We start from the raw sequence: 27,419 nt of genomic DNA on the forward strand, positions 1-27,419 counted from the left end.
ACTGCAGTGCCGTAATCCTCTGTAGTTTGACCAATGACGGTCTGTCAAAATAGGCCTTCTCTGCTGCCTTCAACCGTGCTTCAAGGAGCTGTTGCTGCTCACCCTTCTGCCGCTTCCTATTTGTGGAATATGAAATAACTAACCCTCTGGCATAAGCTTTGGCAGTTTCCCAGAGAACAGATGAGCTATCAACCGAGCCTATGTTGATGTCTAGGAATGCCCGAAATTCCCTAGAGAAATACTCCACAAACTTGCTGTCCATGAGAATAAAGGGGTCCATTCGCCAGTACCTTGAATCCACTGTAACATCCTTAATTTTAACCATGAGGTACACTGGAGCATGATCAGAGATGGCAATACTACCAATCGTACAGGATGCCACCAGAACCAGGGTTACCGCAGGGGTCAGAAAAAAAAAATCCTCGTGTGACATCTGTGCGGATCGGAGAAAAACGTGAAATCCCTACTTGTAGGGTGGAGACACCTCCAGACGTCCTCCAATCCTAATTCCCCACACAAACCCAATAACTGTTTAGTTTGTGCAGAGGGTATCAAGGGACCTTCAGGCAACCTGTCTACTGTGGGGTCCACGAGGCAGTTAAAATTTCCCCCTATAATGATGTGCCGAGACTTGAGACTTATCAGTTTAGAAAAAGCATCTACCAAGAATTTAACAGGATGAGCTGGGGGACAATAAACATTTAAAATGCCATATTCTTCCCCATTTATCAAGGCTTTAAGAATTACAAACCTCCTGTATATGTCTTTAACACATTCCAACAATTTAAATGAGAGATTTTTCCTAACCCATATAGCCACTCCCCTACTTATGGTATTAAATGATGAAAAATAAACTTGGTCAAAGCCATTCTGCTGTAATTTCAGATGCTCCTTGTCATCCAAATGTGTCTCCTGTAACAAAGCAATATCCACCTTCTCCTTTCTAAGACTCAAGAGCACCTTCTTCCTCTTAATTGGTGAGTGACTTCCCTTGATATTCCAGGTACACCATTTAATCAAATCATTAGCCATAATCTCCTGCAATTACATTTAAATTCCAGAGAGAAGGAACCCAAACCACAAATTGCTGAGCCTTAGTGTCGCATGACGCACCAAATATAAAAACTACATAAACTAAAACCACTACATTTAACAAACATACAAAATTAAAAATAAAAAACAACAAAAACCAGAAAACAAACCAACATAAAAAGCGCCAATAGCGCTGAGTAGGGGAACTCACTCCCTGCCCGGAGGGGGCTACTACCCGTCCTGAACTGCCCATAAATAGGCATCGAACCATCTCAACCACCTTCACTTCTCCCAGCTGGAGCCGCAGCGCAAGCACAAGCTAAAAAGAATAAACACCCCATAGAATATCAATGTGAATAAAAAAAAACATTCTTTGTTGTGGTTCTGTTCGCCGAGCTGGGAATTTGTGTTGCAGACGTTTCGTCCCCTGTCTAGGTGACATTCTCAGTGCTTGGGAGCCTCCTGTGAAGCGCTTCTATGATATTCCCTCCGGCAGTTATAGTGGTTTGTCTCTGCCGCTTCTGGTTGTCAGTTCCAGCTGTCCGTTCCAGTGGTCGGTATATTGGGTCCAGGTCGATGTGCTTATTGATTGAATCTGTGAACGAGTGCTATGCCTCTAGGAATTCCCTGGCTGTTCTCTGTTTGGCTTGTCCTATAATAGTAGTGTTGTCCCCGTCGAACTCATGTTGCTTGTCATCCACATGTGTGGCTACTAAGGATAGCTGGTCGTGTCGTTTCGTGGCTAGTTGGCGTTCATGGATGCGGATCGTTAGCTGTCCTCCTGTTTGTCCTATGTAGTGTTTTGTGCAGTCCTTGCATGGGATTTTGTACACAACATTGGTTTTGTTCATGCTGGGTATCGGGTCCTTCGTTCTGGTGAGTTGTTGTCTGAGAGTGGCTGTTGGTTTGTGTGCTGTTATGAGTCCTAGTGGTCGCAGTAGTCTGGCTGTCAGTTCGGAAATGTTCTTGATGTATGGTAGTGTGGCTAGTCCTTTGGGTTGTGGCATATCCTCATTCCGTTTTCTTTCCCTTAGGCATCTGTTGATGAAACTGCGTGGGTATCAGTTTTTGGCGAATACATTGTATAGGTGTTCTTCCTCTTTTTGCAGTTCTGGTGTACTGCAGAGTGTTCTGGCCCTTTTGAACAGTGTCTCGATGCCACTTCTTTTGTGTGTGTTGGGGTGGTTAATTTCATAGTTTAGGACTTGGTACGTGTGTGTGGCTTTCCTGTATACCTTTGTGGTGAATTCTCCATTCGGTGTTCCCTGTACCATCACATCTACCATCACCATCATGTCCTTTTCTTCCTCTCTAGTGAATCGGATTCCTGTGAGTGTGGCGCTGATGATCTGGTGTGTGTTCTCTATTTCTGTGTTTTTAATGATTACAAAGGTGTCATCCACATATCTGACCCAGAGTTTGGGTTGAATTTGCGGTAAGACTGTTTGTTCTAACCTTTGCATTACCGCTTCTGCTATGAATCCAGAGATGGGGGAGCCGTTGATTTGTTCATATATTTGGTTGTTGAATATGAAGTGTGTTGTGAGGCACAGGTCCAGTAGTTTGAGTATGCCGTCTTTGTTGATAGGTTCTGTATGTCCAGCAGGTTGGCTATTGTTTCTCTGGCTAGGGTTTTGTTGATAGAGGTGAACAGTGTCGTTACATCGAATGAGACCATAGTTTCTTCCTTGTCTATGTGTATATTTCTGATGTCCAAGAATTCCTGTGTTGACTGTATAGAGTGTGTGGATCCGCTGATCAGGTGTTTCAGTTTCTGCTGTAGTTCTTTAGCCAGTTTGTGTGATGGTGTCCCTGCTAGTGATACTATTGGTCTGTGTGGGATGTTTGGTTTGTGCACTTTAGGTAGTCCATAGAATCTGGGGGTGTTATTGCTTTCAGGTTTCATTCTTTGTCGGTCCAACCTTGCTATCTGTCCGTTTTTTTGTGGGTTCCTCAGTGTGTTGCTTATGCTATTGGTTAGTTGTGGGGTGGGGTCAAACTCCCTCTTTTAGTAGGTGTTGGTAGTTGCAAGTAGTTGTTGCGCTTTTTGGATGTACTCTGCTTTGTCTAGGATGACCGTCATTCTGCCTTTGTCTGCTGGTAGTATAATTATGTTCTTATCGTTTCTTAGTGATTTTAGTGCTTCCCTCTCCTTGGTGTTGAGGTTATGTGTTTGTCTTTTCCTTGTTATCAGAGGTACGATACTTTGTCTCACTTTGTTGTGTCTCTTCTGTCAGTCCATTATTCTGGAGTGTGCATTCTAGTGCTGCTAGGAAGTCTGTTGTCTTGGCGTCCCTGTGGTTGTAGTTGAGTCCCTTGGCCAGGATTGTTCTTTCCATGTCTGTGAGCTGTCTGTGGAAGAGGTATCTAACCCAGGTGTGTGTTGTGGTGTCCTCTCTATTGTGTGTTAGTTTGGCCATTTTTTCTTTTAGTGCTTTTTTTTGTGGTGTGGTCCTGTTCTGTCCTATGGTGACGGCCTGTTCTTTTATAAAGATTCTTTTATAAAAAAAGGGAATAAATACCCCACCCATCCTTTGGTATGTCCTAACTTAGAAATTTAAAATGTACATCTTAACCACCGCCAAACACAATTCGAACTAAATTATTATCAATAGAGGTAAAAAAAAAGGGAAAAAAAACAAAGCTCCAACCGGATTTCCTCCACTTCTTTTACAGAATGATAAACGCATACCCAAGCAACGATATTTATACATACTACAATTGTTTAACTTAGATTAGTTTGTCCACAAAGTTTCTTGCCTTCTCTGATCTGTCAAAGAGATGCATCTAAGGTGATCCGAAGCACTGCCGGATATCTCAGGGAGTACTGAATCCCAAGCTCCTTCAATCTTCTCTTGACACCATCATACGATTTTCGTTTCTGGATCACCGCCGCTGAAAAGTCTTGAAAAAACATGATCTTAGACCCCTCGTAAATTAGGGCCTTTGGATCCGAAGCCTCCATGACTCTTTCCTTATCCCGGTAATGATGGAACCGCAACAGGAAAGGACGAGGACGTTGACCCAGACCCGACCTCCGTGTTGCGACCCGGTGAGCCCTCTCTATCTTCAATCCTCTCATGCCAGTCTCCAAGTCAAGGAATTTCGGAAGCCAATCTTCAACAAATTCCGCAGGCCGCTCACCCTCCTTACCCTCAGGCAGACCGATCATCCGAATGTTTTTTCTCCTGCCCGTTTTCAAGATCATCCACTTGGTCACGCAAATTACGAACCTGCGTCTTCAGGGCTTGGATCTCTTCCTTGAATGAACTGGCATCAGCTTCCAGCACTGTGGCCTTGTGCTCCACCTTATCCGTCCTCTTCTCCAGGTCTCCCAGCTGCTGCTCATGCTTCTGCAGCATGAGAGAGACTGGAGCCAGCTTCTCTTCAATCTGTTTCCCCAACATCTCGCGAGATTTCAAGAGCTGGTTCACCAGGTCCTATAGAGTAACCTGCTCTGAGGCTGCTGCAGGCTGAGCTGCAGGCCCGGCCTCAGATGCTCCTTCCTTTTTAGGCATTTCTGGACAGCTGAAAATACAGATAAGTCAATTTTTAAATGTTTCTTGGGGCTCCACAATCTTTCCAAGAAATCCTGATGACCTGGGTTGGGTGGGTTAAAGGACTGTCCTGCTCCTGCTGCGATGCGAAGCTCTGCAGTGTGATCTTCTCAGATCGCCGCCATCTTAGATCCCCCAAGATTACACATTTTGCACATGACGTCCTTCTGTTTGTAATCGGACCCGATGACATCTGCACCCCATCTGATACAATGTGTTCATTCAGTTGGGACTATTTCAGGATATAAGATCACCTTTGCAAAGTCGGAAGTTATGCCTTTGGGGGACCTTAAGGAAGTGCCAGAGGTTTAAGGTGGCCCTAGGTTCCCCTTTAAGTGGCCACGGGCGTGTTTCCAATACCTTGGTATTTTTATTACCCCCATGTTTGATTGGTTATTTCAGACTAACTTTCTTCATCTGCTTGACAATATTGGAAGGCTCTTCCAATTTCATGCTTGGGCTGAATAGCCCTTATTAAGATGAATGTCCTCCCTCGTTTGCTTTATCCCATGCTTACGCTCCCTATAAATGTTTCCCAGGTCAATGCTGTGGAAACTTATTGGTTGGTTTAGTTCTTTCATCTGGCGTCGTGGGTGGCCCCTCATCAAACTTACTAAATCGCAGTTGCCTCAAGAATGGGGAGGGTTGATTTCCCAGACACGAGGAGGTATCAATTGAGCTCCCTGCTGTCCTTTGTGTGCGATTGGGCAGGTAATGATCCAGGCTCAATATGGCTAGACATCGAAGCCTCCCAGGCAAAGTGCCCTCTCAATAACCTATTGTTCATAGATAAGATGAGGACAGTTATGGATCACTGCCGGAACACTATTGTTATTAGTACAGTCAAGGCATGGAAGGCAATGAGTCAGAGTGAGGCTTGCTAATCCAAGACTTCGCCACTCACCCCCATAGTTGGTATGCCAGTGTTCCAACCAGGGTGGACTCAGGGTTCAAACTATGGACAGCAAGAGAAGTTTCCAGTTTGGGAGACTTAGTTGAGGGGGAGGTTATGATGTTTTTCAAGCAATTTTGCCGCAAATATGGGCTACCCAGTAGAGATTGCTTCCGTTTTTTGCAAGTTAGGGATTTCATCCAGAAGAAGTCTATGCTTCTCACTAAGTCCTACAAGTCCAATATAGAGAGGTTGTTGCTACGTGCCACCAGCACCCTTTCAATTTGTGCCCTCTACCACCTACTGGACAGTAGGGCCTGGCAGGATATTAACCGGTCAAGTGAGGTCTGGGAGCAAGAGCTAGCAGTGGAGATCTCTTCTGAAATGTGGGAGGACAGATCTCAATCTGGCATCGGACATACACTATGTAGTTAAACGTTTTGCACAGGGCTCATTTGGCACCGGACTGTCTGGCGAAGTTTAAAAAAGGGACATCTCCAAATGTGCCCCAAACATAAGCATAGGTCCTCTTACCCATTGCTTCTAGACCTGCCACAGGCTCAGGTGTTTATTGGAGTGCTGCGGTGGGAGACAAGGAGGGTATTGAGGACTGATGTTAAAGTAGACCCGACATCTCTCCTTCCAGGTCTACCGAATGTATCATCTTTTGACGGGCATGGGAAGAAACAATTCAGTATTATTACTGTGCGTGGAAGAATATTCTGATGAATTGGGTGTCTGAGAACTCGCCCGGGCTTGCTGGGATGGCAGAAATTAATTATGGAGCACATTACCTTGGATTTTTTCACAAATCTGATGTACCACACAACAGACTTTTTTTTAAATAAGACATGGCAACACTTTTTTTGAGTTATTTGGACACAGATTTGTCTGCTATCTTCACTATGGTGTTTATTTAACCAGCATGATTAAGTTTGCTGAGCCCCGGAAGGGGAACTCCCAAGTTAATATGAGTATATATACAACGCTCCCATTTTTTTGTTTGGGAGCTTTGTGCCGAGCATTGTTATTTTGTGTTCTTGTATGTTCTTTTGTTTGTTTTTGTCACTTACTTATTTTATTGGTGTTGTTTTGCACAGTGTTTAGGAGTTAGTAGACAATAGTTGTATGGTAATTTGCGTTTTTTTTATTAAACTAGTATGTGTTATATTTTCTATAACCTTAACAAAAAAAACTTTTTTTTAACTTTCAAAAAAAATATATATTTACAAACAAACAAGGAGAAATTCAGTCTGCTCTGTTGATAGAAAAGTCAGTAAGACACAAATAAGACAGGGGATGGGGGAGGAATGGGAAATGTTATACAGGAAACAGAGGATGAGGACGTACATTCAAAGACATCTAGTGCACTCCAGCACTTCCTCCCCTCTCCACACAATATCAGAGGGTGTCACATAAGCCCTTTTCAGTGTCCAAGACTCCAAATATACTTTTCAGCATTTTATTTGCACTTACTTCAATCTAGTCCTTAGTATTGACTGCTCACAATGCAGTCCCCTTTATATCGGGCAAATCAATCAAATACTAAGTGGCTGCTTGTCGAACATCTCCATTTAGTCTTTAAGAATGACCCCAACTCTCCAGGTGCTGGCCATTACATTTAACCACCTTGCTCCCTTACCAACATTCTTGTCCTGGGCCTGTTACATTGTTCCAAAGTTGAATTCAAGTTTAATTTTCTGGTTAGATACTTTATGACCTCTGGGGCACAACACTGAGTTGAGTGCATGACTTCCATCCTCCATTTCAATGACAAGACCCAATTCTTTCCCTGTGTTTTGTTAGCTTTGCTCTCAACAAATTGAACCCATTTTGTCCTTTTCACACCTATCATTTACACTTATTTTACAACCAGTCCTTTACCATCATTAACATGCCATGTATCTTTTACTGGGCACCTTTGTCTCTTCCACTTAGTACCCCTCTCTCTCTATCAACAGCATAAAATTTCTCAGTTTTCAGCCTCTTTCAGTTCTGAAGAAGAGTCATATTGAACCCAAAATATTTCCCTCCACAGAAGCTGCCAGATCTGTTGCTGTTCTATAGCATTAAGTAAGTATTCTCTTTCTCAACACCCAAGGAGTGGTCACCCTCAGGCTAAACCACCATCACTCATCTTTCTCTAATAAGAATGCAGCCCTATGATCTAGCAGGATATGACAACTTTACTTTCTAAATTTACTTCTCTAGCATTGTTTTCAATTAAATAGTGAAGAGCAATTTATGAAAATAGAAAAAGAAAAATCTCAAGCTTCGTGCAATATTAGAAATCAATATCATGTGATCAAAACCATAACAATATGCATATAATTAAGCAGAAGTACATAATTGATCAGTTATTGGTCAAAATACAGCACTACAAAAACCTTATTCCCCAGTATCACACGTTTGTCACCATGCATGCCACTTGTACAACTGTTACAATTACAAGTTTTAAAAAGACTTGTTTTGGAATGGTCATAAATTCAGATAAATTGAAGGGAGCAGGTCTACTTGATAACAAATTTATAGAAACCAAAAAGCAACAGAAGGCTCAGGTTATGTTATTAGTGAGATTGTGCAAGCTGTTCACAGTTGGATACAATGGTGACAGTCTTGAGTTCATAGCACAGTTTCTAAAGCACCAAAAAAAAATTTAATGCATTGATTTATAAACAGTTATATCATGTTCACTAAGATTAAGGACAGTGGAAGTCAATAATAATTAATAAGCATTCCTACCATATGCAAGATTAATGTGTTTCACATGAATACCTGTATGGCACAGAGGAAGTTATTTTTGCTATCAGGTTACAGGCTTCCCTCTATAACAATGAGTATCACAGAAGGACAAGAGCTTTGCGTGATCAGCATAAATGAGGAGACTTTTGGTTTTGCAAAATCAGAGACGCAGCCTAAGGTTATCTGAAGGATTCCATGAGATTCTTTCCTTCTGACTATACCAGGGGAAATCATAGGAGGAGGCTTTCCAACTTTTGGATTTAGGAAACTCTTAAAATAGTCTTCAATGCCTTTAAACTAACTTAAAAATTATGTAATTAAACAAAAAGGCCCAACAGATGCTGGGAACAAACGGAGGCTGTTTGCTACAAGAATATTCTGTGGAGTATGTGGTGTGGGATGAACATAAAAGAGGAACACTGTGGTTTTAAGAATAAGTTGACTCCAAATGATGTTTAATTAGTATTGATTGCAGTCTTCTCTTACCGTTAAGACTTTAATATATTATATTTGGACACCCAGCCTCTGACCTCCCAGCCTAGCATGGGGCCTTTCAGTGGCTGGATGTTGCAGTCTCTTGGCAGTATATGGTCTCCCATCTCAAGGTGATTCCTCAAAGTGCGGTCTCACTGTAGCTAAGCACTTGAGAAACACTAATGTTTTAACTTCCAGTTTTATTTATTTTCAACTTAAAACTAAGAAGGTCTACAATCTGTAACTTTTAACCTTATTTCATATGTTTGAAGCTTACTATAATTACTGCAATGTTTAACTTCTAACTTTGTTATTTCTTTCTACCTTGTTAATATTCTGCAATAAGGTACTTATACCCAAATAGTACCTTTTTACATCTTTACCTATACTTTTGTATTTGCGTATACGTGACAATAAAATCAAATAAATAGAATTGGAACTTGCAAGTAGGCAGTGGTGCTCCCATACATCTAGTGCTCTGGTGCAGAATGATAAGACTATGAATTGGTGAAATGAGAGCCTCAAAGAGATGAAAGGTTGAATGAGGTAGCCTGGATGAGGAGTTTTTCAATGTATGGAGATAGCTTCTTAAAAGGAACAATGCTCGAACAAGCAGAGAGGTTATCTTACATGTGGTACTGTGTAATCTGATAAGATTAATTTATGATCTCAGAGTGAATGCACCTCAAGGCAGCAGGGATCACAATGATTTGAATTTACATACAATTCAAAAAAGGGAGAAGAGTAGGTTTAAGACTTGTGTTTTAAGCTTCAAAAAAAAAAACAAAGCAGCCAAGTTAGTATAAAAACTTGAGCTAGCTGAAGTAAACTGGCTTACGGGAAAGGTCAATATAAATGCAGTGGCAGACACTGCAAGAAATATTTCAGAATACTTAGAATAAGTACGTTTATACGGTGAAGAAAAAATTTAAAACATGGACCCAAAATAATTCGTGAGACAAAAGTTAAGGAAAGTATTAAACTTAAGGAAAAAAAACCTATGCAACAAAAAAAAGTACACTAGCAGGTCAACTGATTGTTTAGACTATAAAGAACAGCACAGAACATGAAACGGTTAGTCAGGAGGAAAAAATTAGAGTATGAGAGTAAGTTACTACAAATGTAAAAGCAAGTGCTGCTACTGGTATTCAAAACAGCAAAGTGGAAGTAGAATTAGAATTAATTGTAGGAATATGAAACCAAAGAGATAAAATTAACTTAGTTTCTGTCTTCACTACAGAGGATGTTTTTAAAAATCCATTAATAGTTGTAAATCAGGAGAAAGGGAAAGAGGAGCATGGTGAAATTACAATCAGCAGAGAAGAGGTAACATGCAAATTGATGGACCTGCAAACAGATAAATCTTTGGATCTTGCTGACCTTATGCTTAGAGTATAAGAGGTGGCCAATGAGATTTTAGAGGCATTGGTGCTAATTTTCCAAAATTTGTTGGATTATGGAAAGGACGAAATATAATCCCTCTATTAAAAAAAGAGGATGTGTCAGAAAATCAAAAAACTGTAGGCCAGTTAGCTTGACATTTTTGTGGGAGTGGGGGTGGGGAGATGCTACAATCAATTATTAAGCTGGTTACAGCCACGCACTTCAAAAACTCAGGTTAGCCAGAAAAGGTCAGCACGTTTTATAAGAATATTATGTTTAACCTATTTATTGGATAAAAGAGTCTGAAGTACTCTAATTTACAGGAGAGCATTCATTAAGCTGTCTCAAAAGGTTAGCATGCAAAGTGGAATCACGTGGGTATAGTGGGTAGCATACTAGTCTGGAGAAATGGCCTGTTTGACTGGAAACAGTATGTGTTATAAATGAGTCTTCTGCAATTTGTATATATAAACATTTTGCAACTTACATCAATGACTTAGATAAGATCAGCAAAGACATTACTGAAACATACAAACTTCTTAAGGTGCTCAACAGGATAGAAGTGGACACTTTGTTTCCCCTTGTGGGAGAGTCTTGGACCAGAGGAATAGTCTCAGAATAAAGGATTAGGCAAAAGTGAGGACTGCAGATGCTGGAAACCAGAGTTTAGATCAGAGTGGTGCTGGAAAAGCACAGCAGGTCAGGCAGCATCCGAGGAGCAGGAAAATCGACGTTTCAGGATTCCTGATGAAAGGCTTTTGCCTGAAACATCGATTTTCCAGCTCCTCAAATGCTGCCTGACCTGCTGTGCTTCTCCAGCACCACTCTGATCTAAACTCAGAAAATAGGATTGCCCATTTAAGAGATGAAGACGAATTTCTTTTCTCAGAGTAGTGAATCTGTGCAATTCTTTACTGCAGTATGCTTCGAGGTTGCATCAATAAGTTTATTCAAGACTGAGATGGGCAGATTTTTCATCATGAAGGGAGTCCAGGGTTATGGGGAAAAGGCAAGAAAGTGGAGTTGGGGGTTATCAGATTGGCCATGAATCTCATTGAATTGTAGATATGCCTCGATGGGCTGAATAGCCTACTTCAGTTAATTCTATCTTATGGTTTTATGGAATGCCAACTAAATTTATAGATGACACAAAAATAGGCAGCCGAGTATACTTTGAAGATGACAAAAAGAGGATGCAAACTAATATAGATTGATTCAACTAGTGGACAATAACCTGTTGGAAAACATGAACTTATTTATTTTGACAGAAAAGAAAGTAGAAGACTCCATTATTTAAACAAAAAAAAACTTTAGAATTCCAAGGTGAAGAGGGATCTAGGTGCTCTCAAGCACGAGTTACAAAAGGTTTATAGGCAGGTACAGCAAGTAATTAAGAAAGCTAATGGAATGCTTTCCTTTATGTTCAATTTGTCTTGTTATAAAAGAATGAATGTTATTCTTCAGCTATATAGCACTTTGATGTGAACCATCTTGAACATTTGGGTGCAGTTTTGGTTTCCTCTTTTAAAGAAAGTTGCACTTACATTAGTGGAAATTCAGAAGTGTACTAGTTTGATATGTGGTGTGGAGTAGATCGCCTTATGAGCAAAGGTTAGACTTGGCTTGTTTCCAATGGAGTTTTGAAGAGCAAGTGGTGACTTGATTAAGTGTACAAGAACTTGAGCAGTCTTGACAAGGTCAATGTGGAAATGATATTTCCTCTGTTGGGGTATTGAGAACTACGCTCAATTTAAAATCAGAGTTAACCCTTTTCAGGTAGAGCTGACAAGAACTTTTTCTCAGCATGTTGTGCAACTTTGCTTCTGAACTTGGTGGAGGCAGTGTCAGTGAATACTTTGGCAGAGGTCGATATATTTTGGTTCAGCAATCAAATGGTCATTGGAGGTAAATGGTAACATGGATTCTGAAACAAAAACATATCATGACCTTTATGGAATGGTGGAACAAATTTGAGGGCTAAGTGGGCTATTTTGGTTCCTGTTTCACGTGCAAGTTACTCAAGAGGTGGTGGACCAAAATAGTATAAAATAAATAAAACCAAGTATAAATGAATTTAACTAGAAGTGATATTTTGTCATGAAAGTATCACACCTTAAAATGCCATCAATTTGCACTGATTCAGAACATACTCAGCAAAATGCAAATGAGGCTTATCAGGAACTAAAATATTATCCGAACAGGTACTATTTTGGGTGCTAATTGAGCACTATTAATGACATCATACAAAGTGAAAAGTAAAAACAAAGAAAATAAAAATACAAAGACTTTGGAAATGTGTAGTGTCTGGGATAGCTGGAACATGAAAGGAAAGGTGAAATGAAAATCTTCCTATTATAGAATATGAATACTTTAAAATAATTTGTAAATAACAAAAATCTTACTTCTAAAAACTGTGCAAAAAAGGATCAAAATCCATTTTTTAACTCCAATTTCCAAAGTACAATTCAATAGAAAGTACAATTTGCAGTAAATGGCAGCTTTGACTTGACAATTCTCCTGACAATTAAAGCATGAATAAATTATATAGGGTTACTGTTGGTGGGGAAGAATTAAAAAAAATGGATAACAACAATACCTGAAATTCTGGCATTAACTTACCAAAAATATTTTTAATCCCCTGGACCTTTACCAGATAATCAACATACTGACCAATTACAGAGATGTTTATTTCACTGGAAGACAAGAAAGAATTTTAGGCCAACGCAACAATTTGTGCTGCAATGTAAGCAGGTGAACATTAGGTCTTAAGTAACACCAATCATTCTTACTTCTCTTGTGTCATCGGTGTGAAGGTTGCTGCTACCAGACCACAAAGCTTGTTCATGGGTATTGCCATCTGAATGAAAAAGAAACAGTAAATTAAATATTCAGAAAATTTCATAAATTGAGCTCCATACTATTTGACCGATGCATTATGGCAGCTAGATCTCTCTGCCCACATTTTTAAGAATGCCATTCTCTCCTAGGGTTGCCATGACATTGTTAAAGAACAAGTCCAAACAGCTTTCACTTCAGCAAAAATAGATTTAAGTTTATTCCAGCACGTATGATCTTTGAAGGACTGTGGTAATAAGCTATATTAAAGTAGGCAATGTAGTTCATAAATGGATACTTCAGTAACATCAATAAGATACACAACCATAGAATGGATCTTGTACGAGGCGCAGTAATTTGGCATATCACATCTACAAACTCGTTACAAGAGAGACTCCACTTCGAAGATATACTGAAGATACTGAGAGGTGAGGTGTTAGCATTGAGAATAGGCTGAAAATAAAATCAGATCATTATGGATACATTCAGTTCTTTCAGCAATATCAGACGAGTAAGAAAAATAAAACTGAATGCAGAATAAGTTCTCTGGCATTGATTTTATTTCCAGATTTTGGCATCCAAAGTATTTTCCTGTTGTATCAGAAAAACGACAACTACTTTTCATTAGACGAAGCTCAAGACTGTTGATAAGGCATTCAAAATTATTTGGTGTTATGATAAGGTATTTCAAATTGCCTCCTATGCTGTAAAGTTCTATAACTTATTGTATGGAGCTATTTAGTCGAACCAGTTCTCTTCAACATATCACAAACAGCTTAAACTACCATGGGTTTCTCCTCACTTATTTTGCATCCTAAAAGAAACAATAAAAAGGGCAATTGAGAGATCCCATCCCCCCACCCCATTCCAAACCCCACAGTTTCAAGGACATGATAACAACATGGGACAGGAATAGGCCCTTTAGTCCCACACTTACTCTGATACATCATTGATCACCCACTTAACTCAACATGTAACCTTAGCCATTATTTCCTGCTATCTAGGAAAGTGACAGGCTCATCTGGTGCATGCATCTGTGCTCCGAAAGATACATTATTGAAATTCCACAGAAATCGATCTTTAGGAATCACCTGAACTGACATGAACTTCCTTTTTTCAACTGCAAAAGCAGTTTTATCATCTTGTAGGAGTTGCAAATGCATTTTCAAACTACGTATTCAGTCATAACTACCACTGAGCAACTTCCCTGAGCATGAATTTTTGTTTTAATATTTCTAAAAATTTGCCACAAATTCCAAATAACATTCCATAGGTTTTAAATTACTTTTAAAATTTGATATTTCAGCTTCCATCTTATTCTTATCTTGTCTGTTCCGAGCTTTACTTTGATCTCTTTTAACATTCACATAATCAATTATGTAACATTGTTTTTCGCTTTCTGGTTTCCCATCTTCAAAAATGCTTTAATGTGCTTCCCAGCTTAGCTGGTTTGTTGACACCTCTTGCAAGCTGAGAAATCCCCTCGACTTGGTGCAAGAAATCAAACAGGAAATGTAAAATTCATGCTGTTAAAAATCACTTTTTTTCTAGCTGTCTTTGAAACATGGAAACTAGTCACTTTGCTGCTGACTATAACATTGATGCCATCCATTTCACCATTTTCGGTCTAGGTTAAATACCCAAGTCATCAGACTTTTGGAACAAGCGGCCTGACTGTACAGAATGGGACAAGAAAAAAAAGCAAAAACGATAGTGATAGGGGATTCATTAATTCGGTGACCAGACAAACATTTCCGCAGGTGACAATCCAACTCCAGGACGATGTGTTGCCTTCCAGACAAGCTCAGGAATGTCAATGAGTGAATATTTTGAACAAGGAAGACAACAAGACAGAGGGTGTGGTATACGTTAGTAGCAATAACATAAGTAGAAGAGATGAGGTTTTGCATGAAAAACTCAGGGAGCTCGGTAACATATTAAGAAGCAGGACCTCAAGGTCGCAATCTCAAAATTACTGATGGTGCCACATGCTACTGAGCACAGAAAGAGGAGAACAGAGAAGATGAATGCATTGCTCGAGACCTGGTACAAAAGAGAAGGTTTTAGATTTCTGGATCACTGGGCCCTGTACAAGTGAGACAGTATGCACTTGAACAAGAATGGGACCAACATTCATGTTTGGGGTGGCGGGGGAGCGGTTTTGCTAGTGCTGTTGGGAGGTGTTTAAAATAATTCAGAAGGAACAGCGCACAGAGAGCATTAATTCAATAGCAACATGGCACAACTTACAGAAGGAACCAAGGTAAAAGAAGTTCAGCCATGTTGCATCTCAAGGGAGTAAGGAGTAAGGAGTGGGCTAGATGGCCTCCAATTTAATGCCAGGTGTATTAGAGGTGAAACATGTGTGTTAAGGGTATGGATTGACATATAGAACTACAATATTGTTGTCACCACAGAAATTTGGTTCAGGGAGGGACAAGACTGGCAACCTAACATACTGGGGGAAAAGGATTTTCAGGCATATAAGGGGAGGGTACAAAAGTGAAGATGGTGTTGCATTATTAGTTAAGTAGTCAGTTACCACAATAAGGAAGGATGGCATTTTGGAAGAGTCATCAAATGATACTTTGTAGATAGAATTTAGGAATAAAAAAGGAGGCAGTCTCACTGTTAGAACTGCATTACAGACTCCTAAACAGTCATTTAGCAATTGAGGAGTGATATGTAGTCAATTCACTAAGTCATGTAAAAATGAGAGGATAATTATAGTTTAGAAGGTACAATCAGAAGGCAAGGGGCAGGCCCACATGTTTGAAGTGTAGGAACAACAAGCCCATAGATCCCTTGCTGTCCAGTAATAGGAGTGGATAAAAAGCAAAAATAAAGATACATGTAACAGGAACAAAAGGAAGCAAAAACAATTGAGGCCTGAGGAGTAGAGAAAGTACAGGGAGAAACTCCAGAAAACAACTAGATCAAAGATGAGAAAACACCAGGGGGTCACAATTAGTGAGAATCCCAAGATAATGTTTATCAAAGAGAAGAGAATAACCAGGGAAATAGTAGGGACTAAGGGGCATGAAGCCAGAAGACATTGGTAGACTGTTAAAATAATACTTGGCATTTGTCTTTACTTGTGACAAGGAGGATGCAATAAAGAATGAGAAGATGGACTGAGAAGTTCTTGAGCAGCTGATACAAAGAAGTGAGGTGGTATTGGAGGTTTTGGCCAATTTAATAATAGACATATCTCCAGGTCTGGACAGATTGTATCCCAAGCTGCTGAGGGAGGAAATTACAGGAACAGATTTTTAAATCATCTCTGGCCACAAGGGAGGTGTCAGAGGACTGAAGAACAGCTGTTTGCACATTTACAAGAAGGGTGGTTGATATAGACCAGGGAGTTTAACATCAGTAATAAAGAAAATAGTGAAGGAGAAAATTAATCTCTGTTTAGAGAGGCAAGGCTTGGTTAGGGAGAGTCAGCATGGTTTTGACAGTGGGTCATCCCTAAAAAATCTGGAAGAGTTTTGAGGAGCTGACCAAGTGTTTCAATGAGGATATCCTTTATATCAAGTTCAGGAAGCTCTTTGACAGGTTCCTACATAGGAGACTGACTCATGGGATCCAAAAGTGACCCAGTGACAGGAGACAGAGGGTGATAGTAGAATGCAGTTTGTATGACGGGAACTTGGTGTGCAGTGATATACCAAAAGGGATCAGTGCTGGGTGCCTTATTTTTTGTGATATTCCTAAATGTTGTAGATGAGCATGTTGGCGAGATGATAAGTAAGTTCGAGGATGACACAAAGATTGGCCAAATGGTTAAACAGTGAGGAGGAAGGTGTTAGAAATACAGAAAGATTTAATTCGATGATCAGATCAGTAGCAGATGGAATTCAACTTTGCTAAGTGTGAAGTAATGCACTTTGGAAGGAACAAGACAAGGGAGTAATGAAAAAAATAGCAAGATAGTAGGAAGCTCAGAGGAATAGAGATCATGTGGTGCTAGTCCACAGATCTGTGAAGGTAGCAGACAAGTTAGTAGGGTAGATAAAGGCAAGCATATAATATACCTTATAATCTATGCTGTGACTGATTATATCAGCTGGAAGGTCAAGTTGGAGCTGTTTGGTTAAGCCACAGCTGAAGTACTATGTGTAATTCCGGTCACTGCACAATACGAAGAATGTGTTTGCGCTGGAAGGGATGCAAAGGAGATGGGCCCAGATGTTACCTGTTATGGAGCATTTCAGTTATGAAGAGAAGCTGTTTCAGCTCAGTTTGTTTTCTTTGAAGCAGAAAAAGTTGAGAGGGGTCCTGATATCGGTGTATAAAGATTGAGGGGCATAGACAGGGTGAATGGAAAGCAGCTGTACCCCTTAGTAAATAACAAGGGAGAATAATTTAAGGTGAAAGGCAGGAGGTTTAGAAGGGGTCTAACAAAGTCTTTTTCAACCAGGTGGTGAAGGGGGTCTGGAACGCAGTACCTGGAAGAATAGTCGAGGCAGGAAACCACGCATCCTGTAAAAGTACTTGAATACACACTTGAAGTGTCTTGGCATTCAAGACTAAGGGTCAGGTGCAGGAAAGTGTAGGTAGCAGTATATCTTTGGCAGTACAGTCACGTATTTCTTTATCCGAGCATCCAAAAACCGAAGAGCTCCGAAAACCAAAGGTTTTCATGACGCGTGCGGCGTCAGTCACACCTGCATCACATCACGGGGTTTTCTTAGTGGGCGAAGGCCGCACTCATTTGACCCACGTGGCGGTGTGGTCCAGCACTCAGAGGAGCAGTTGTGTATTGTATTTACTGTGCTAAATTGTTTAATTTTAGAGTGAAAATGTCAAAAAGAGGTGCAGGTACAACTATGGCTAACAATAATATAAAGAAAAGGAAGCATCTGTCATTATCAATAATGCAGAAAGAAGCTTGATCGTGGTGTGGCTGTGCAACATCTTACTGAAGAATATGGTGTTGGAACTACCACTGTCTATGATTTGAAGAAACAGAAAGACGGTTACTGAAGTTTTATGGTGACAGCGATGACCATCAACTAATGAAAAATAGGAAAACACTGCATAGGGAAAAAAATGAAGATCTTAACTGTGATTTAATGAAGTGGATTAGACAACAAAGAAGTGAGCGTATGCCACTGACTGATTTGATGGTCATGAAACAAGCTAGAAAATATCAAAGAACTGAACATTAAAAGGCGAATGTCAATATTCAGAAGGTTGGCTGCAGAAATTCAAGGAGCGTAATGTTGTGAAATACCTGAAAATTTGTGGCAAAAAGGCTTCTGCTTACCATGAATCATCTGAAAATTATATTGGTGAATTTGCCAAGCTGATACCTGATGAAAGCCTTAGTCCTAAACAAATTTACAATGCTGATGAAACAGCTCTCTACTGGTGCTATGTCCCGAGAAAAACATTAGCAATGGCTAATGAGAGAGCACTAAGAGGTTTTAAGGAAACCAGGGACCGATTAACTATTCCGGAGTGTGTCAATGTTGCAGGCACACTCAAGGTGAAATTGGCAGTGATTGGGAAAAGCAAACATCGGAGATGTCTTAAAAATGTACGCAATTTGCCTGTGCATTATTATGCAATAAGAAAGCCTGGGTAACCAGAGAAATGTTTTCCGACTGGTTCAGTAAACACTTCGTACCAGCGGCACAAGCTCATTACTGACGAGCTGGACTGGAAGAAAAAAGTGTAAAATTTTATTGTTCCTGGACAATTGCTCCGTACATCCCCCTGCCGAACAGCTTGTGAAAAGTAACGTTTTCGGCATTTACTTGCCCCTGAATGTGACATCAGTATTACTGCCTTGTGATGAAGGAATTTTACGCTCCATGAAGAGCGAGTATAAAGACTATTTTTTAAACAGTATGCTTGCTGCAGTCAACAGAGGGGTAGGAATTCAAGACTTCCTGAAAGGGTTTAGTCTTAAGGATGCCATTTATGCTTGGAATGATGTCGATAAAGCAACATTAACAAATACTTGGCACAGACTCTGGCCTACAACGATGTTTCTTGTAAATGAACCTGCAGATGAAGAGTTTGAAGGATTTCATGTCACTGAAGAGAAAAAGATGATAGCAAGCCTTGTTACTTATGCACAAGATTTATCGGAAGAAAGTGTAAATAAATTAAAATGAAGCAGACATCAAAGAAATGCTGAACATTGACAATGATATGCCTGTCGTGCATTCCTTGAGCGTTGGGAACATTGCTGAAATAGTTTTAAATACAGGCTCCTGCGATGATTATGAAGATGATAATGATAATGATAATTATAATAATGATAATGACGACAAGTTAGTGAACACAGTTGAAAAAGTCCCCATTGACGATATGGTGAAAATGTGCAATCATTTAATTGCGGGCCTTGAACAACATTCATTTACTAGTGAGCAAGAGATTATGGCAATTTACTTAGTTAAAGAGAGATTGCTTCGACAGAAACCTATGTTAATGAGACAGATGACACTTGAAGAAGCCTTTAAAACCGCCGCCTGCCATAGTGCTTAAGCTGTGTAGGTTTGAGTTTTCCAGAATGTTTTTCTTGTAATGTTTTTTATGGAAATAAAATGTTGTTGAATATTTATGGTCGATCTATTTCATTTATCAGTACACTACTCCATAAATAAAGTGTGGTAGCACTTCTAGTCTTTATTTATCCTGCATAATGTCAGTATTCATATGTTTTTGCTGCAGTACAGTATTTATGTTTGATTATGGGTTGCTGCCCTGCACCCTACAGGGGACACTACATTAGTTCCAAAAACCGCAAAATTCCGATTTCCGCAAAGCAGCTGGTCCCAAGCATTTCAGATAAAAGGGATACATATTTGTATAGATTTCAGGACCAATGGGCCGCTTTGGCACTGTACGATTCTATGACGGAATGGTACATAAATTATTTGTATGGTCTAAAGCGTCATTTTCCTCGGTATTGCTTCAAAATTACCCAGTATAGGAGACAACTAAATATGGACAGGGAAATCTGAAGCCTCTTGAAGGTCTTGTACATTTGTTTTGGTTCACTGGCTTTTCAATACACCCCAATTGCTCCACAACCTGACAGCGTTAATCATAAAACCCCTACAGTGTGGAAGCAGGCCAATTGGCCCATTGAGTCCCACACCAAACCTACAAAAGGAAATCCCATCCAGACCCACCCCACACTACCCTATCCCTGTAACCCTGCATTTCTCATAGCCAATCCACCTTACTAGCACATCTTTGGACCATGGGAGGAAACTGGAGCACCCAGAACAAACTGTGCAGATACAGAGAATAAGCAAACGCGACACAGATGGAGTCATCCGAGGTTGGATTCGAACCAGGTCTTTGGTGCTGTGAGGCAGCAGTGCTAACTACAAAGTCTTTCCAGTTTTTCTGCTCCATATTTTTCCGGGAACTTTAGTTTATTATATGCCAACTGTTTACAATGACTTACATGTAGCCAAAGTTTAAGTAATAAATGTAAGTTTTGTTCAGTACAGAAGCCTGTTCCATATTCAAACAAACGGGGTCTGAAAATCCGGTAATTTCGGGATTGTGTATTTATTTTCAACTTTAACTTTTGTGACAAATTCAAAAAGTCACAAAACACTAGGTTATGGTCCAACAGGAATAGCAAGCCTTGACTTTTAGTGCTCTACCCCAGAGACAGACATGGTCATGGACAAAATGCACTAGCACGAACAGATCTTTATTTGCCCATAGTAGAGATGTAGAGCACAGAAACAGACCCTTCGGTCCAACTTATCTATGCCAACCATATACCCGAACCTAATCTAGTCCCAATTGCCAGCAACCGGTCCATACGCCTCTAAACCCTTCCTACTCATCGACCCATCCAGATGCCTTTTAAATGTTGCAATTGTACCAGCCTCCACTACTTCCTCCGGCAGCTGATTACATACCTGCATCACCCTCTGCATGAAAAAGTTGCCCCTTAGGTCTCAAACTTTTCTCCAAAGAGTACATGGTATGTTATTTATTGATATATACTAAGTATTCACATGCCCACTCTTGGTTTTAGAAATTTAACATCATTTAGCAGTTAAGTGACCATCCCATCAATGCATCTGAAATGACCTACAATATCCAGGCCTCATCTATAGTCCTGAACCCCAATTGTATCTTAGCATTTGCAAACTTGCATAGCAGTTCCAAGGACTACAGCATTAAAGTTAAAAAAGTAAACAAATCTAAAAATAGATAATTTACGATAAGAGGCATGTAACACATTAAGACCTGAAAAGCCATGACTACAGAATGAAACACACAAAAATAAACTGTGGCAGAACAATATCTCTTCCACAAAACCGTAACTGAACACCACTTAGAAAATTGCATACTTTTCAGAATCTCTCTGTGAGAGAGTTCTGTTTTCTGCTGAGATTGCACAAAATCTATTGTAGTTGCTAGTTACCACAGCAATGTGCTTAGGTAACACAGAAAAACTTCAAATTTTAAAGGCGTATGTTAATAAAATCTCTCCAAATCAAAGGGTGGGAAATGCAGGTTACAAAAAGAGAAAAACATTCAACGGGCATAATGGTTTCAGTGCATTAAAAGAGATGGAAAAAAAAACACTGAATATCAACAGTTTACATTCCTAATACATAGATAGTCAAATCTACATCAACTGTTATAACAGAGGGACAGTAAGCTAAATTAAATCAGTCTCATTATCACTGAATATGCAACGACAAAATTGAAATATTCGATGATCTTCAAAATCGTTCCTGACCAGTCTTTGAGTAACAGCTCTCAAATGCTAAATTGATAGCTTACACAAAAATTAAATTTAGCAAAGCTAAACTAGATAATCTAATTATTGTCTATGACTAACTCACTCTTGTTTGATTGTAACTTCCAGTTTCACAGAAGCAGGAATAAGAAAAAAAAAGTTCACTGTATTAGCGATGAGTGTCAGATCTTTATGGATTCTTGAATGATGTGCTGTATAACAGGCACGTAGATCTGTATCTTGCGTGAATTCCAAAGTCCCGCACAGTGCAAACATCTTCCAGCAGGGTCCGAGGAACATTCACTTATTTCCTATAAATTGGGATTCTTATCTCGGAACATTCAACAATTCATATGCTCCCCTTCTCCCACCCCAATCCCTGCTCCCAACCACCAGCTGTGGCTCGATTGAACTGGGTCCCAACCCTTTCTTCTGGGCCATTGCCCTTCATCTCTCCTACTCCCATTGAACCAGACCATCAAGACATTGGACCAGACTAACCCAACCCAAATCCTGACAGATCCAGTTTCTCTGAAACACTCCAAGCGAGCCGAAATACTGAATCACTTTGCACCCTACCTACTTGGCACTCTTTTCCTCCTCCCTCCCACCTCCTAGTCACTTGTCATTCTATTGCCGAAAAAGAGATTACATTTTAATCAAAGCTTTTCATCTTTCACACATCAGGGTATTTTGCAAGAAATAGCAACCACAGAACAGCACATGTCCTTCAGCCCTTGGATGTTGTACCGATCTTTTATCCTACTCTAAAAGATCAAACTACCCTACATACCAAACACTTTACTATCATCGATGTAAGAGTCGCTTAAATGTCCTTAATGTATCTGACTCAACTACCACTGCTGGCAGTGCATTCCATGCACCCACCACTCTGTGTAAAAGAACCGATCTCTGACATCGCCCCAAACCTTCCTCCAATTACCTTAAAATTATGACCCGACATGGTAGCCATTTCTGCCCTGGGAAAAAGCCATAGTCTCTAGCTATTCACTCTATCATCTTGTACATCTTTATCAAGTCACCTCTCATCCTATTTGCTCCAATGAGAAAACCCCTAGCTCCCCCAAACTTTCTTCATAAGACTCCCTCCAGTAACCTGGTAAATCTTCTCTGCACCTTCTCTAATGCTTCCGCATCCTTCCTATAATGAGGCAACCAGAACTGAACACAATATTCCAGGGTGGTCTAACCAGGACATCATTGAACTGCAGAATAACCTTGCAGCTGTTGAATTCAATCCCCCTGCTAATGAAAGCCAACACACCACATGGCTTCTTAACAACCCAATCAACTTGGGTGGCAACTTTGAAGGATATATGGATGCAGACCCCAAGATCTGTCTGTTCCTCCACACTGCCAAGAATTCTGCCTTTAACCCTGTAATCTGCATTAAAATTCCACCTTCCAAAGTGAATCACTTCACACTTTTCCAAGTTGAGCTCTATCTGCCACTTCTCAGCCCAGCTTTGCATCCTGTCAATGTCGCGTTGCAACTAACAGTTCTCCATACCATCCTTCGTGTCATCGGCAAATTTATAAATAGAGAACAATCTTTTTGTCCTTCAGCAATGGTGAAGTTGTATATTAAGCAGTTACTTCTACTACTGTATTTTGACAATTAATCTCAAAACAAAGTTTTTTTAAAAATTTCGGAACTTGGAAAATCGAGGCCTCAGCTAAAGGAATATGCAAAAGAGGATCAAGCGTCATATGGGCGATGTCACGGGATTGAAATTCAGTCAACTCATCAAATCTGCAGGAATCATGTAAATTTATCAACAGCAGGTACAAACATGTCCAGATAATCGTCAAGTGAGAAAGTTTGTAAATTCGTTTAAACAGAGATCGCCGTATTTTAAACAGAATAGGTTGCTGAATTACCTTCAAGTTATGCGATAACGGCGACAAAACAGTAAGTAACAGCTTCGGACAATCGCATCCCTTTTTAGGTGCGATACGTGCTCGTCTGCTTTCCGGAGCTGACACGAGCCCAATCAAAACCTCCTTCTGGACCAGCACCAACTGTCAAGTTGTTTACCTATCACAATAGCATCACACCTTAACGATGACACCACTGCGCATGTACAGACCCGTGACCTCCTCCCGATCACATGACTGGCCCTTGTTCCCTCCCAATCAACACCGTATCGTCCAACCTCCACCAAGATCACGTGGTCGGCGTCACCTCTGCTGATAGTGATTCAGTAAGTGTTGGCTCGGAAAACTCATTTGTATATCCAATAAATGCAGCTGCGACACAGAGGCTTCTTGTAAGTAGAAAATTCTGGCGGTTTGTTGACTGGTGGATCTTCAGTCAAGAAAACTGAGCCACCCAGTTGCTCTTGGCTCTAACCTAATTTTCCCATGGCTCCAATTTGCAGGAATGCCCCACAAAGCAAGAACATTTTGCTCACGGATCCTTGGACTCCGGAGTTGCTCTTCAATCAGATACCATGACCTCTCATGTGCCCATTGCCTAAGCACATCAACAGTCAGTATCCACTGATTGCAACACTAAAGCACAGGAGCTGCCAACCAAAGTCCAAGAGGAATATCTGGTGGTCTGTTCAGAACACCTTGACTGACAAAAGCTTCTGGCAGGCTCCCTTAGTAAATGCAATGCAAATTTCTCGCTGATTCTCCAGCTCGCAGGCAAGACCCTCGCCACTGGTGTAAGATTCACCTCATGCAACCACTACCACTGCAGCCACTTATTTTAACATGCAAAGATACAGGCCAGCAGGTGCAGGACTCATCAACCTACAGTCTCAGTAGTTTTTAAGTACTTGTTTTCTGACTGTGATATTTTTCAAAACTTCAAGGAATTTGGGATGAGATATTTTAACATAATTCAAGTAATTTATTTTTAATTAAACGTTTGTGAGATATTGTATTATGATTCTCTTTACCAAATCACAAGCACCCGATGTTTACTATATTGTATTTACATTCATTGACAGCTGAAAAAGCTGAACTCAGATTTCTCCAATTTCCTCATTTCCCCTCCCCCTACCTTGTCTCAGTCTCAACCCTCGAACTCAGCACCACCTTCCTAACCTGCAATCTTCTTCCTGACCTCTCCACCCCCACCCCCACTCCGGCCTATCACCCTCACCTTAACCTCTTTCCACCTATCGCATTTCCAACACCCCTCCCCCAAGTCCCTCCTCCCTACCTTTTATCTTAGCCTGCTTGGCACACTTTCCTCTTTCCTGAAGAAGGGCTCATGCCCGAAACGTCGATTCTCCTGCTCCTTGGATGCTGCCTGACCTGCTGTGCTTTTCCAGCAACACATTTTCAGCTCTGATCTCCAGCATCTGCAGTCCTCACTTTCTCCTTTACATTCATTCATAAAACCACGTTTAACATTGTGTACTATATCAAATTTCTATTCATAAAACCATGTTTAACAGTTTATTACATCGTGTTACCATTTAAAAAAATCACATTTAATGCTGTTTACTATACTGCATTTCCATTCATTCATAAAACCATGATTTGTAGTACATTTTACTATTACAGGATAATCTAAATTAAAACATTCCATTCTGCTTCTTTATACCCTTCAAATCTTATCGTCTTCATGCTGCAAGCAGTGTTTAGACTAGTTTCTGTATCAAAAGCTACTCCTGAATAAGAGCTAATAGTGTAACCTAATCGGAACAATGCCAACCTTCCATCATGTCTCCATAACTCACTCGAAACTATGGAAAGATTATAACATTAATTAGCCTTTAGTAATCATCTCATGAGACCTGAATAGGCTGCAGGACATCAAACATTTCCCTCCACCAGCATTTCCACACAGTCTGTGTTTTTAAAATCTCTTCAAAATTTCCTTTTTCAAGATATATTTCTATACCACCAATTCCTATTTCTAACTTTTATTTAAGATGATCAGCTTGTACTAACGTACGTATTTATACTTTTTAAATACATATTAAAACAGGGCTACTACCCTCTTTAAGAAACTTGTTACCAAAACAGCGCTTCCATGAAACTGCATGAATTAATGTCTAAGAACTGTCAAAACCAGCAATAGTAAATGAAATATCACGACCCAGCTGTGGGAGGTCAGTTTAATATTCTCTATACTTTGATTTAGTACACATATAATTTCTAACTTACTTAGATCATACAGGTCTGGCTGTTTTACTAACACTACTACAGGTACACAACCCTTTATCCGAAACTCTCAGGGCCAGCTGGTTTTTGGAGTTCTGAATTTGTCGGATCTCGGAATAAGTGAGTTTCACGGAGAAATGAAAAAATCTTACCGAACAGCAGACGCACCTGTGAGTACTACAAGCCTGGAGTCAGAATTGATGCCTGCCAGTGCTGGGCCACGCCCCCATGTCACATCTGAGTGACGTGGATCAAGTGGGTGTGGAATTACATTAATTATTTGCAAGCCAAATAACTTTATTATGGAGAAAAAAACTTCATGAAAAGAACCTGGGATTTTGGAGCTTTTCGGATTTCAGGATTTCAGATAAAGGATTGTGTACCTTTAAAGATAAAAGGACTAACACCTCTTAAGTTCAGACCATTCAGACATTCTAATCCCAATATGAGTAACAGCCAGCATATTAGCAAGTGCTGAAGTTATGTTCCGCTTCCCTGTCACATAAACTTGTGTACAATTGATACAACTATGTGATATCACAGTGCAAAACATTTCATGTATGAAAACTGTATGAAACAGTACTGGAAAACTGTACTTTGGATTCCATTACTGCCTCAAACTGTGCTCTGCGGATGCTCAATTAAGAGGCTATTTTTCACTATTCACTGATTATTGCACATTCTCCCCGTGTCTGCGTGGGTTTCCTCTGGATGCTCCAGTTTCCTCCCACAGTCCAAAAATGTGCAGGTTAGGTGAATTGGCTGTGCTAAATTGCCCGTAGTGTTAGGTGCAGTGGTAAATGTAGGGGAATGGGTCTGGGTGGGTGCACTTCGGCGGGTCAGTGTGGATTTATTGGGCTGAAGGGCCTGTTTCCACATTAAGTAATCTAATCTAATCTGATACGGAGGTGGCAACTTTAAGAGAAGTTTTATTTGAAAGAATGCTTATCAATACAGGTTTAAAATATCAGAAATAATCAAATGTCTGAGGAATTTGTAGGAAAAGCCTTCTTAAATAAATATACAGAGAGCAACTTAATATAATGAACAATTTAATTAGATTACTTACAGTATGGAAACAAGTCCACACCGACCCTCCGAAGAGCAACCCACCCAGACCCATTCCCCAACACGTACCTCTTCACCTAACTCTACAGACAAATTAGTATGGCCAATTCATCTAACTTGCACATTTTTTGGACTGTGGGAGGAAACCGAAGCACCAGGAGGAAACCCACACAGACATGGGGAAAATTGCAAACTCCACACAGACAGTTGCCTGAGGCGAGAATTGAACCCAGGTCTCTGATACTGAGGAAGCAGTGCTAACCACTGTGCCACCGTGCCGCCCACTTTAGCATCTCCTTTGAGTAGACATACTTGTTCGCAAATAATTCAATCAATGCAGAAGAAAAAAATACATAGTTATTAAGCCAAACAGTATTTTCTGATCTTCAATGGTTGATCAGACCACAAGATTATAGCCTTGCAATCTCTTCAACAATAATTCTTAAACCAGGAATTTGTCTCTCAGGAATTGCCAGTATACTGCTTGCCACGGGCCTTGTCTTGAGCTCAGGTTTTTATCCTTGAAGTGGATATTATGCTACACCAAATCAAGTTA

General features: G+C 40.2%; 1 protein-coding gene across 3 annotated transcripts in view; it reads right to left on the reverse strand.

The window, feature by feature from the left end:
* The window catches only part of npl (N-acetylneuraminate pyruvate lyase (dihydrodipicolinate synthase)), a 50,598-nt gene extending 26,540 nt beyond the window's left edge, over window positions 1-24,058 (reverse strand). For 2 of the 3 annotated variants that reach the window (XM_043699534.1, XM_043699533.1), the window contains exons 1-2: window positions 23,552-24,058; window positions 12,870-12,937 (exon numbers count right to left, since the gene is read on the reverse strand). In XM_043699534.1, coding sequence (XP_043555469.1) covers window positions 12,870-12,937 — 68 coding nt within the window. In that variant the 5' untranslated portion in view covers window positions 23,552-24,058. Of the gene's footprint in view, window positions 1-12,699; window positions 12,774-12,869; window positions 12,938-23,551 lie in introns of all 3 variants that reach the window. The other variant, XM_043699532.1, reaches the window with a different exon arrangement.
* Between the last annotated feature and the right edge of the window lie 3,361 nt (window positions 24,059-27,419).

Source organism: Chiloscyllium plagiosum, chromosome 11 (assembly GCF_004010195.1).
Source record: "Chiloscyllium plagiosum isolate BGI_BamShark_2017 chromosome 11, ASM401019v2, whole genome shotgun sequence".
In the NCBI taxonomy this organism is placed as follows: domain Eukaryota; kingdom Metazoa; phylum Chordata; class Chondrichthyes; order Orectolobiformes; family Hemiscylliidae; genus Chiloscyllium; species Chiloscyllium plagiosum.